At 38.8% G+C, this 13891-nt stretch overlaps 2 protein-coding genes and 1 long non-coding RNA gene across 3 annotated transcripts in view; 2 read left to right on the top strand and 1 right to left on the bottom strand.

The window, feature by feature from the left end:
• Positions 1–13891, bottom strand: part of LOC140241858 (uncharacterized) — a 99418-nt gene that overhangs the window by 23706 nt on the left and 61821 nt on the right. The gene's annotated exons all lie outside the window — the stretch shown is intronic.
• LOC140241690 (uncharacterized) lies at positions 3288–9334 on the top strand. The gene is made up of 3 exons (XR_011902095.1): positions 3288–3366; positions 4892–5040; positions 9325–9334. It is a non-coding gene; the product is annotated as an uncharacterized lncRNA (long non-coding RNA).
• The window catches only part of LOC140241921 (tudor domain-containing protein 1-like), a 30607-nt gene continuing 26079 nt past the window's right edge, over positions 9364–13891 (top strand). Inside the window, exons 1-3 of the mRNA XM_072321667.1 lie at positions 9364–9552; positions 11385–11463; positions 13777–13865. Coding sequence (XP_072177768.1) covers positions 9464–9552; positions 11385–11463; positions 13777–13865 — 257 coding nt within the window. The 5' untranslated portion in view covers positions 9364–9463. The remainder of the gene's footprint in view (positions 9553–11384; positions 11464–13776; positions 13866–13891) is intronic.

Consider the following 13891-nt stretch of genomic DNA (forward strand, 5'->3'; position numbering starts at 1 on the left):
CTGATAATTATTTTTGGACTATACATTATCTGATTCTACCTTTTTCCTTCTCAAATTCAAATTCCATCTGGAGAGAAAACTATATCGCTCGTGTGTCTTTAGATATCGTGTACCTCTTCTATAAACACGGACATCTAGCTCGATCAAAATTGTATCTTCCATGAATTGCAGAGCTAGATCATCAAAACTTTATAATAATGGTTGGTTAATTGAATCGAACCACGAGGCTATAACGGGACCTCTGTTTGCATGGTCACCATTAACAGGTATAGGTCTTACCTTTTTAAGGTTCTTGTACAACTATACTTATAGACATATATTGGTCGAGGCGAGGATTAAGCTTTTAATTTTTGCGAGATACCAAGAATATGTTACAGAGCATACCATTTTAAGAGGAATTCAAAGTTTATTAGATGAAAATTGCATTTGGAATGGCTGAAACATCCAAGAGCAAATCAAAATATAAAAGCGATTGAAACAAAAGGTGGGTCCCACCTTTTACTGAAGATTACTCTGTTTTGGGTATGCCTATCTCAGCCATTTCAAAAACAATTTTCATCAAATAAACATTGAATTCCCTTTGGAATTACCGTGATCTGTCATATTTCATAAGAGGTTTCTCAATTTCTCACCTGAATTTCCTAGAAACCTGAAGTTAGGTCTCAATTAAAGGACAAGTTCACCTTCATTAACATAAGGATTGAGAGAATGTAGCAATATTAGTAGAACACATCATTGAAAGTTTGAGGAAAATCGGATAATCCGTTCAAAAGTTATGAATTTTTGAAGTTTTTGTGCAGTCACCGATGGATGAGAAGACTACTGCAGTGTATGATGTCACATGCGTACACCAATATAAGGAAAATATAAAGAGAATTTCACAAAATTTCATCTTTTGAAAAAAGTACACATTCCCTTGACTCGTTACTGACATATGTTATGGGTAATATTATTCCCATTGCCTTTAGAAAGAGGCAAGTCAAGTGCTCTTTTATTATGCGAAAAATAGTGAAAATATGTTGAATTTTCTTTACATTTTCTTTATACTGTTGTACTCATATGACATCACCAGCCTTAGTAGTCTCCTCATCCAGTGGTTCCAACACAAAAGTTTTAAAAATTCATAACTTTTGCATCGATCGTCCAATTTTCCTCAAACTTTCACTGATGTGTTCTACTAATATTGCTGCATTCTCTCAATCCTTATGTTAATGACGGTGAACTTGCCCTTTAACGAAAAGTATATTACCCTTTAATGTAAAATCACAGTTACAAGTATGTCGTGTAAAATCTTGAGTTATGGGCATGTCTGACCACATAGGCTGATTTTGATAATTATATGGATGCTGTTGAGCAGTAGGAGCAGGGAAGTGTTTCTTCTCACCTCCCTGGAAGGAGATGATAATACCGGTAACCAACCAGCATCCCCGAATCCCTTTCCGCATAATGTGCTTCAGTTTTGTGATAAGTGTTGTTGCGTCGACATTTTCCCATATTATTTGTACGGATATTGCATAATACATGAATTGGCAAGCGTTTGGGCGGGTTCCAAACATCGTGCTTCTTTTTTTCCACCAACACTCATAACTTTGACGTTCAACCAAGGGGTGGAATATATTGAAATGAAAAATGAAATGAAATGAGATTTATTTACCAAACAAACAAACAAACATCCTCAACAAAGTCACAACAATTAATAGTTATAGTTTGGCAAAAAAAGAACTGGCAATAGCGTGCAGGCTAGTCGAGGCCAGTCCTTTCAATGATATAGATTATAATATAGCCATATATATTATATTATATATAATTATATATTATTATATAGCCATATATTTTCTCACCAACTTATTGGAGGCCCCTACTTTTTTTTTTTTAAAGGTGGGGAAGCGATCCGAGCTAGAATCATAGAGCTGTATTACGTAATATAATGTAGAGCTCTATGGCTAGAATGCACTTTTTATTTTGAGGAGCACGTGTCCGTCCGCCGTACGCGCATCCTGGCCGCCGCACTGTTCTACCAAGGAGCTATTACACACCTTGGTAGTAGCTCCATGGTTCTACGTTATTATGTGTATGTAGCTAGCTGCTCATCGCCATCAGGCCATGCTTGCATGCATGACGCGAACGTTACCCAACCCAAGCAAGTTACCCCATTCCAGGCCCGTACGTCCAGGCACGGTACGTACATACACAACGGCAAGCTAGCTAGAGGCACGGCTTGTAAACAATCAGGTTCGTTCAGCTGCATACACCACCAGCGAGCGTTGGATCACGGGTAAACAATAATTTACTGAATTGAATCATTGTCAAGATTAATCTGCGTCATTGCTCCCACAGTGATGAGCGACTGAAGCGCATGCACGAATGCAGATTGTTGTTGGATTAGTGTAAACGAGTGTTGTTGGTGAATCGAACGAATGTTGAGTGGCGATCAGCAACCGGCAGTGCAGTGCCTAATGCCCTTGCCTAGGCCTGGGAAAGCATGTTGTCTCGCTCGGCCACGTGCGTGCATGCTGCGATGGGCGATATAGAATATTCGCTTACCGGTCATAACGTCCCCACGTCAAAACGTCCCCGAGCCAAAACGTCCTCGGGTACGACCAAAACGTCCTCGGGTACGACCAAAACGTCCCCGGGCCCAGCTGGCACCAAAACGTGTTCGGGTCAAAATGTTCTATGTCATAAATTTTTAATAAAATCTAAGTATCACTTATCAATTCATAACGGTAAATGTGAAGAAATTGTGTTATTTAGAGCAGCATTTAGGTAGCTCGCTGCTAGCTAGCTGTGCTGCCATGCGCGGTGTCTGCTCCTACAGGTATGCAACGCGAATTCGATGCAACGCAGTGATCGCCGAGCGAGTAGTTGCGATCAAGATTATTCCCATAAGTAGATAAGTGACAAGAAAAAAAAAATGGTGAGAATTCCATTTCTACTGGACTCGAATCTCACTCAGATGCAAGTATTTAGGTTACTGGATAGGGTGAGTTTGTGCATGTTTGGAGGTCATTCGACAGGTGTGAAAGTACGGTACCTGTGTGGTACACTAGCGTCCATATGCGCCAGAGTGTATTTTCTTCATGAATGTGTGCATTTGACCCACAGAGCGCGCGCGGACAAAAGCGGGGACGTTCTGGTACTTGACCCGGGGACGTTTTGGTTGGAACACGGCGGGGACGTTTTGACCCGGGGACGTTTTGACCGGATTCGGAATATTCACGTTGGGTTGATGTGTCAAGATGACGGATGTTGTTGCTTGTTGGCATGTGTTTACTCTTACCATAAAACTGAACCGTGCCTGTGTCGCACATCCGCTCTGACCTCTGCTCTGTCATCTAACGTTATTTTAGATTCTAACCGTTGGGTGTGCGTTTCTATCAAGTTTTATATTCATACCTAGTACAGACAGGAAAGTGGATTGTTGCTTGTTTGATAAAAATGAGAAAGAGTGAAATAATTTATTACCTGATATGTGGCACACTTTGTAGTGAATTGTAAATCACAGCTCATACGGGGTGACTATTTTTTATAAATAATTTTTCCACTAATAAAAATGAGAGAGGGTGAAATGATTGATTACCCTGTTTGTGGCACACTCTGTAGTTTGTAGTATTTACTGCTCATATGGGGTGACTATTTTTTTATTTTTATTTTTTTGGCATTATTTGTGTGGCAGGGGCTATTTTTCATTCATTGATAGATAGCCTGTTGCATGCTGCAGACAGGGATAATTTTTTGTTCTAAATTTACTTCTAGGCTAACCCCAGCCCAGGTGGCCGGGCACGTACACTGGGAACTGTAAGTGTATCCAGTATCTGTACGTTCTAATTAGAAATCAAAGTGAACATGTTGGGAAGGGTCCCTTGGCCAATCAGAGCGTGGCTTACATTAAATGGCGACTTGCTTGAAGAGTGGCCTTCTGCACCTGATTGCTGCAAATATGTTGGCCTAAAATGAACGATTTCACAAAGTTTCGTGGGAAGGCTGCAAACAGGGCTATGATAGAGGGCACATGTTCAGGTTTGGATCAGATGGCATGTCAGACATGCATTCACTGCATGCATGCAATCTGCAGTGCTGTTCCTAGCCTCTTCTTGTGCGTACTGCCTATCGCCTCATGCCGCAAACCGGAACATTCCCCTGCTGCAAAGTTGGACACCCTGTCGCGAACGGGGACATACCGGGTTATCCCTTGATGCAAAGGGGGACACACTGACTTCACTTCCTCCGTTCGCTCTTGACCATTCAAATCACTAAATGAGCTCATGTGTGTCCTGTTTGTTGAGTGAGTCACGTTTGTGAAATATAAATACAATGAGCTGAGTGATCATATGATTTCTTCTGATTCTTCACAGAGAGTGGAAGTTTTTCCAAGGGTGCAGTTTAAGTGCATTGCTGCAAACTGGTATAATTAGTCTAGTACACCTGAGGCCCTTTGGTAAACCCTTGATCCATTAATCAATCATGGATTTGGGTGATCGAGTGCCAATAAAAAAAAAAAAAAATACAGCAATCTGTGTGGCTCAGTCTAAGATGCTTGAGCTAGAAATTGCCTTACTCGAACCCTCCAAAAATTAAAAATCCTGGTTTTTCTCTCGTGCATTTAATTAGTAGTTAATGTACAATGCAGCTGCAGTGTACATTAAATTTCTGCTGATCAACTTACGTTTGTAGGAGCTGCAGTAATGGGTCGAACAATTCAGTGCCATGGGGTAGTCCTACTGACCATACTGTGAGTCTTCTGACTGAGCTGACGGTTATTTGGATTTGGCTGACAGGACTGCACATATGGTGTTCCCTTTCACTCCTAATTGGTCTGTCAACTCCTGTTGTACATTTTACTTCATTCGGTGAGAATATTTCCCCCATTTTATCATTTATATCATCATAGCGAAAAAAGTGAGAATAAAGAGGGTCTCCCATCTTGAATGGAAAGATAAAGGTGAGAATCAAGACTGGTTTTGCCGAGAGTGAGCACGTGCAAGTCCTGGCCTACTGAATGGATGACATGCAGTACTCCAGATATTCACACTTCCCTAGGTATGGCTGTGTGCTGGCTGTGCCCATTACACCCACCAAGAAGAATGTTGAAGATTGGAACCAGCTGAGTGTGCAGTTCATCTTCTGCAGTTGTTTTTTGTGATCGTTTTCAGTTATCAAAGGGGAATTCTGGGCTAGTTAAAAAGTTCGTCCCGAAAGAGAGGGTAAAATTTTGTAAGCATGACACTGACAGCGAAAACTGTATCAAAATATGATACAGATGAGGGAAGTTGTGAGATTATGAAGTTTTGCTAATTTTTGCAGAGCAATTCACAAAAAATTGATCTTAATATGCTGATGATGTCGTCGCCTCACAATTTTGTGAGTTAATTACAACAAATTACATGTTTAATTGTGTGCCGATGTCACCATCAGCTCACTCATTCGCATTCTCATATGGACTATTTAAGGAGTGTTGCATAAATTAGCAAAATTTCATGAATACATAACATCCCTGATTTGTATACAATTTTGATGAAATTTTCCCTGTTCTAATAGATTTTCACTCATTTCTTGTCAAACTAACTTTTCCTTGGTGTGGAATTCCCCTTTAACAAATTGTCGAAGGATTTTACCCTATGTTGATCAATTCCTGAATCTGAACTAAAAGCCTGCAGTTTGTTATTTCATGCATGATAAAATTTGACGTAATTTGTTGAGTTGCTTCTTTTACTGTCATTTATGCCAGTGATTGATTGGTTATTAAAGAAATATTTCTGGCTGACTTGAAGGTGAATTGTAATGTAGACAGTTCAGTTGAAAGTAAACTCCATTTTTGTTCAGGTTTGTTATTTAGTTCAGTTTGTATTGGCCCCTTAGGTTTTCACAACTTCTTAGTGGACATCTAAGCTATTTCCCCATCACCATCATTCCTTTCCTATACAGATGTACTGTAAACGCAGTTCAGTTTTTGCAGTATGTAACATTGATAACTGCATATTTCACATTATTTTTTGGCTAGCGCAAATTCTAAAACCTGTGAAAATATACACAATTTTATCTGCCCATTTTGAATGGGTTGAACCTAAGAATATGTTTTTGAGCTGCTCAGTGCAAAAAAAAGATTAATCTTGTGAAAGTATTGACGTTTTCAGTATGCATTAATTTCATATATCTCTTGTGTTCAAGTTTTTATGCCTCCGCCACGAAGTGGTGCTGGAGGCATTATGTTTTCGGGTTGTACGTCCGTCCGTCCGTCCATCCTTCCGTCCATGATCCGTAATGAATTTTGTGGACTCCCTGCCATAACTAAAAAACCTTTTGCGGTATCCTAATGAAACTTGGCATGTATGTGTATTAGGGGGTGAAGTTGTGCCTATCAACTTTTGGGTGCACATGCTCAAGGTCAAAGGTCAAAAGGTCAAGGTCAAATACGTAAAATTTCACTATTTCCACCATATCTATGCATTGCCTGAAGATATTTTCTTGAAACTTAGTGTATACATGTATTACCCAATTAAGATTCTATGGTGAAAGTTTGGGATCATGAGGTCAAAGGTCAAAGGTCAAAACTAGGTCAAGTAAAAATATAAAAATTTCACTTTTTTCTCCGTAGTTTGGAAATTGTTCATGGTATTTTCGTGGACTGACTGGCAGTGATTATCTAGAGAATTTAGGGTTCATGAGATCAAAGGTCAGGGGTCAAAGGTCAAGGGCAACACTTCAAAATTTTACTATTTCCCTCATATTTGTGCAATGCCAGCAGGATTATTTTTTTTCTTGGTGTATGCATGTATAACTCAATAGAGATTCTCTTGGAAGTTTCTTTTTTGTTTCTTTTTTTTTTTTTTGCCTCAAAGGTCAAAAGGTCAGAGATCAAGTGAAAGTGCTGATCTGACTTTTTCCCCCATATCTCGAAAGTGACTCAAGTTATCTTGAAACTTATTTATGCATGTTCTGCCTGACAGTGATTATCTACAAATTTTAGGGTCAAAGGCCAGATGAAAATGGTAACAATTTACTATTCAATACAGAAATTGCACTTTTTCTCCATACCTTGAAAATTACTCAATGCATAAACTTATGAATGGGTCAAAGTCAAGTTAAAGTCCTTAAATCCCCAAATACATGCTCTCCTATTCATCCAATTAAACCTAGGTCAAGGAAGGTGAGCATTCAACACATTTGTGACAAACTTGTCATTTTAATATTTTGCCAATTTTGTGAAAATGTAATAACACATTGTCCACCTGTGCTATAGACCTATTAGGAGAATCATGCATTATGGCGGAGGCATACCAGTCGCCATAGCGACATTTCTATATAGTTGTGTTATGTATTCACCAGCAAGTTGCTAGCTCTCTCTTACTTCCTTTCATTGGTAGTTTAGGTAAATAAGCTCTTACATTTTAGTTGGCCTCCTTCAATTCTTTTACCTCTTTGGTTCTCTTTCTTAATTTGAATATGTAAATATATGCAAATTTTACCATGCATATATATGTTTATTTTTACTGAACTTTGCTGAGGGCAAGCAGCCTCAGAATAAATCAGTGCACCCTGGGACTTCAACACTCATTCTGTACTAGTGTCCAGCACTATGTAGCATCGTAGTGGTAATGAAATGTGTGTGTGTTTCATCTTCCCCTCACTTTGTGCTATAAATTGGCTCAAGATAGAACTAATCACCTTCAGTGGATCAAGGCATTGTCCAGACAAATAGATTAGCAACTTTTATGGTAATCAAGAGATTCATCATCAGATTACTTTGATATAATGAGATTGCATGTGAAAATGCATTTAATAATAATAATGATAAACAATCAGTGCATGGTCTCAGTGAAATTGTCAGGAGATGACACTCATTCTGTACTAGTGTCCAGCACTAGCATCGTAGTGGTAATGAAATGTGTGTGTGTTTCATCTTCCCCTCACTTTGTGCTATAAATTGGCTCAAGATAGAACTAATCACCTTCAGTGGATCAAGGCATTGTCCAGACAAATAGATTAGCAACTTTTATGGTAATCAAGAGATTCATCATCAGATTACTTTGATATAATGAGATTGCATGTGAAAATGCATTTAATAATAATAATGATAAACAATCAGTGCATGGTCTCAGTGAAATTGTCAGGAGATGAATGAAAGTGTTTTCGAAGAACTCCTTTATTGTCATATTTCTGAAATGTGTTTCTCACACACTTCAAAGCAAGGAGTGTTAAGACTGAAATTAGTCTCCTATTTTGCAAATGACTTTCCATATTGAAGAGCTCTGTCACACATCCATGACCTGTCAATCACTCAACTGGTTGGTTGGCATTGGTCCTTACCATGGCAACATAGTCAAAACTATGCTCCGCCTCCTCAGTTGCATTCAAAGGTTAAACCATTCGTTATGTTAACACATAAGAACAGAATTGAGCAAAACGTTATTTGAAAATTACCTGTGAGCCACAAGTGGGCATAATTTATTTGAGAAACATGTTTTGAAGATGTATGGATTTAAGTTTGCTTGCACAATTACTGAAGTGACTTTGATTTTGCATGAAATGTGTTTGTTTACATATTTGTGGTGAAGTTGTTTGTTGTGTGGTGATACCTTCTTATTAATAAGCTTTGAATGCTGTAGTGTACTACAAATTGTTTTGTGACTGTTGCGTATCATTTTCTGTTGTTCATTCCTGGAACTGTTACCTCCTGTTTTGACAAGCCTACGTATCTCTTGATATTATTTCAGTCTGTAATACATGATGATGTTACATTAAAAGGATGTAATGTTATTGACCTTAAAATGTCACATACAGTGTACAGCAAGGCTCGACACTATAAAACATGTATGTCGCAGGCCACCGAAATCATCAAAGTGTTTTTGATGGCCCTCCAAAATAATGAAAAACATAAGAAATGATGTAATTTGATTAAGCATTCAGATCATAAAATAAACCTGAATAATCATGTGTAAATTGGCAGATATGATAAAGTGCTTCAAATAGTCAAGGTCAAGGTCACAAAAGTTAGCTAAAACTGGTATTTTCTGGCCATGGATTCTACTAGCTTTGATGATAATGGTACTGGAAAAAAAATAATGTTCTGATGGATGTATAAATTGGAACCATTTCCTTCGTGCAGAGAGGGTAAAGGACCAATCCTTGATTGGTGGTCAAGATCATCTGTGGTCAAGATTGTTGATGGTCAAGATCAGTGAAACTCAAAATGACAGTGAAGGGAATTGTTCTTACAAATGATACCATGATTGCTTGAGAAAGTAGCCCAGTGTATTATTATTGTGCATTGCAATGGAAGTGCTCATATGTTTGGTCTTATTTCTGTCTCATCTTTGCCGACAGTTCGCCCCCACTCTACAACTCGCCCCAGGTATACACCTCTCCCCAGCTGTACAGCTCGCCCCCGTGCTACAACACGCCCCCGTGCTACAACACACCCCCACGCTACAGCACGCCCCAACACTACAATTCGCAGCCCGTCATGGATTCTTGGAACCCAATGGAAGAGGACTTTCATAATCAGGGCTTCAACTCTTACAACAGAGGTCCAGCCATGGGACTGGGCGGAAAGTAAGACCATCACATATGTCGCATTGAGTCTGTGTCATTTATGATGCATCACCATGAAAGCAATGTTTACCTTCGATATATTTTTGATATTTTGGCAGGTGGGGTCAATGAACTTGGGAGTTCAAACTGCGCATTTTTTAGGTTTTCATACGAGCACTAAAGTGCATGCTCTAGTTTATGCTAGGGCGGCCCAGTTAAGGGTTTATTACATAACAAAGGCTTCTATATTGGGAAATCGGGTGATTTTTCAGCATGCATACCACAGGTATTTAAGTGGAAATCACTGATCTCTATGGAAGAGCCCAAAAGGCTTTTCCCCAGCGGTGGAGAGGAGAAAAATCTCTTTGTGAAGAGCAAGATCATCAGTGGAAAGTTGCTGCGTGGCGGAGGTCTGCGCTCTGATCTCGGAGTGCTTCATTTGATTTTTAGCAGATATTGATTCTCCAGTATACTAAACTCGACATTGACATACATATAATTTGCTCTATTTCATGACAAGAAGATTAAAAGAGAAAAAATGGTGAATTTGAAACTGTAAAAGCTATATATAAAATTGCTAAAATGTATTTTCCATTCATTTTCTTCTGGTAAATATCTACTGTCTTTATATGGGTAATGTGATGGTGTACTGGTACCACATTTGTGTTAAAATGAAACATTGGTATTTCAAGCATCAGTGGTGAATTCATACTAAAACATAGGTTTGTGTATCTGCTCTTGAGCATGTTCATTGTGAATTCCAATAAGCTAATTTTATGCCTCCTTCACGAAAAGGGTCATTATGTCATGTATTTGTCCGTCTGTCCTCGTGTCCCTCTGAATTCAATGTAGTGGATGGTGAAATGTTCAGAACCATTTGAGGTATGCAAATGAAGCCTGGTTTCTAAATAAACGAGCAGACAAAGCTGCATATCAGCGTGTGGGTGCATGCGTCTATGGTCAAAGGTCATAGGTCATTGGTCAATGTCAAATTCTAAACTTTTGCTATCCCCCACCCATCTCTACAATGCCTGAAGGTATTTTGGTGAAACTTGCATACTACTAGAAAGAGATTTTCTTTGGAAAGCATCTATAGGGCCATTGGGTCAAAGGTTAAATGCAAACGCTAAACTTTGACTTGGGTCTCCATATCTTTGAAATGGCTGAAGGTACAATTGTTTCTTTATAAAACTTAAATTTACTGTTCGACAGTGATTCTTTTGGAGGGGAAGTTTTGGGTCACAGGGTCAAAGATCAAAGGTCCAGGGTCAATGGTCATGCTAAAATGTTATAAGTGCAATATTTTATGGGGAAATGTACAGTACCAATTAATGATTATTTATACAATGGGTTATGGGGTCATAGATCAAGTGAAAATGCTCAAATTCCCAATACTTGCTCTCTTTAACATATTTGCCCTCTGAATGAATCTCATTTCAAGGAATATAATTATGTATGTATTCACTCGACACATTTTGATGTTGTGCCTTCAAAGTGTCAACCATCCCATTTCAATTTCTTGCTAATCATAAGAAATGGAAAACTGTCTCATGTTGTGGAGATATACCATAGACCTATTGGGAGAATAATGCGATATGGCAGAGGCATACCAGTGGCCATAGCAACATTTCTAACTTTACAAAACTGTTTCGTGCAGACCACAAGGTCTCTTGCACATAAACTGGTGACTTTTTCTGGAGTGTGATGATATAACAAGTGTCACAATTTAGAATAAAGGAAAGTGTAAAATATAATGATTTTGACCGTTGAAATATGTTGTGGAATAGAATGGGCATAAAGTGTAAGTTGATAACAGTTTTCACCATGGCCAGTTTTGTGTTTCACCTCTGCAGTGAATCACGTGGACACACAGGGGCGGGACCACCAAACCTCAAACTTCATGTCGGTGGACTCCCAACAGAAATGACTAATGTGAGTATTCTCATCTTGGTCTTCTTTGCATCTGTTGCATTGCATTTTGCTTCATTTATTCATTTTTATAAATTCTATGAGTATTCATGTACTTCAAAAAAAAAAATACATATATTTATTTGTATGTTTGATAAAGTATTGATCAGATCCATGAAAATTATTTCATGAGTTTCTCTTCCCAAAAATCATAGCCATGTCATAGATATCACATTGGCATGTGTCTTGAAAGCAAAAACAGATTCAATCTTCCTTAGCCCAACAATCCCCTTTAAAGGAGACATCCAGATGATTTTTAGATTTTTCCATCTGAACATCTATAAATGTGTTATACTGGGTATGGAGACTAGTTAGAATTTATGGTGATTGAGGTGAGGAATATGGATATTTACAAAATTCATAATAAATCACAATGAACGAGGATGATGACATAGCAGCTTCATGTATGAATGTATGATTGGATGCTCAAGGAAGCAGAACAAAAGAAAAAAGCATTCATAAATTCTATACAGGCAAACTTGTTCAGTGATATTATAATTCTGCTTTCTGCTTTGCCTTTCATGATACTAAAGCAAAAGGAAAGAGAAAGAAGCATATTTAATTATCATGCCATTAAACACTTCTTGAAGGTGTCTCAGATCTCATATTTTTTTTTTTGTGGCCATGACATCATCACCTCATCTACGTATGTGGTATCTTACATTTTCTTTTGACAGTAACTAATATCACTACCTAATTCTGGTAAAACATGAGAAAGATGGGAATTCCATAATTTCCTTTGTTCTATATCTATCAAAGTCAACTGTACAGTGTAATAGACTTAATAATCTGGAGGATTCTGCATGAATGCAAAGAAGGATGTTGCGGGATTAACAGGAGGTGGAAGTAAGCGCAGAATTATTCCATAATGATCAGCGGCTGTTGGGTTTTTGTCTCGCCCACCGGAGGTGAAGGCGAGACTAAGGGATCCAAATGACGTCTGTCCGTCGTCCGTCACAAATGTTAAAGTTTACCTGCAAGACTCTCTTGTAATGCATAACTTGGCAACTGTCACAGCAATGGCAGCCACACTTGGGTGTTAGAAGCACTAGGGGTATCTCCATGTTATGGTGTTGTGGGAGGTCATGAGATGATGTCAAAGGTCATTTGAGGTCATATATTAAAGAGTATGTGCAAGACTCTCTTTTCTATGTTAAAGTTTACATGCAAGACTCTCTTTTGACAAATAACTTAACATAAGTTGCTTTGATTACAACCTAACTTGGATCATAGATGCACTGGGGGTACCTTCATGTTATGGTGCCGTTGGAGGTCACAGGATAAGGTCAAAGGTCATTTGAGGTCATACACTAAAGTTTACTTGCAAGACTCTCTTATCACACGTAACTCGACACATGTTGCTACAATGGCAATCAAAATTGGGGGATGGATGCACTGGGGGTACCTTCATGTTATGGTGCCATAAGAGGTCACATGATAAGGTCAAAGGTCATTTGAGGTCATACGTTAAAGTTTACTTGCAAGACTCTCTTATCAGACTTAACTCAGCACTTGTTGCTACAATGGCAATCAAACTTGGGTGAGGGTAGATGTCTCTTGGGAAGTTGAAGGTTACCACAAGGTCAAAGGTCACAGACAGGGGTCAACAAACTTTTAAGGCCCAATGTTAAGTTTTTAGGGCGCATTTCGTTTATAACTATTGATAACTATTCATAACTTTTGATCCCTATGTCCATTTGTGACCAAACTTAGATGGAAGATGGCCCTTGGGGAGGTGAAGGTCGTCACAAGGCCAAAGGTCACAGACAGGGGTCAACAAACTTTTAGGGCCCAATGTTATGTTTTTAGGACACGTTTTGATTGTGGCTCATAACTTTTGATCCCTATATCCGTTTGTGACCAAACTTGGATGGTAGATGTCCCTTGGGGAGTTAAAGGTCATCACAACGTCAAAGGTCACAGAAAGGGGTCAACAAATTTTTAGGGCCCAATGTTAAGTTTTTGTGGCGCATTTCGATTATGGCTCATTACTTTTGAATACTTTGTCCGTTTGTGACCAAACTTGGATGGTAAATGTCCCTTAGGGTGTTGAAGATCACCACAAGGTTAAAGGTCATAAGCAGGTCAATTAACTTCTGGGAGTTATAAAAAATATTTATTCCTTGTATGTGAATGGGGCTGGCTGAGGGCTGAGTAGAGGTCAAGGGTCACTTATACCCCCTTTTTAAAATTCATTTTTAAAATATTTCTTGTAAAAAAAAAAGAGCCCCAAAATATTCCATGGCCCCAACAATCATGCTTCCTTTTCTCTTACAGGAGGGTCTTACCAGTCTCTTCTCTTCAGTCGTCAAAGTTAGAAATGCCTATGTCATGCCAGCCAAGGGGGATCGGCAGTTCACCTTTGGGTAAGTCCCACAATGCACTTTTTTAG

This window comes from Diadema setosum, chromosome 18 (assembly GCF_964275005.1).
Source record: "Diadema setosum chromosome 18, eeDiaSeto1, whole genome shotgun sequence".
NCBI classification, from domain to species: Eukaryota; Metazoa; Echinodermata; class Echinoidea; order Diadematoida; family Diadematidae; genus Diadema; species Diadema setosum.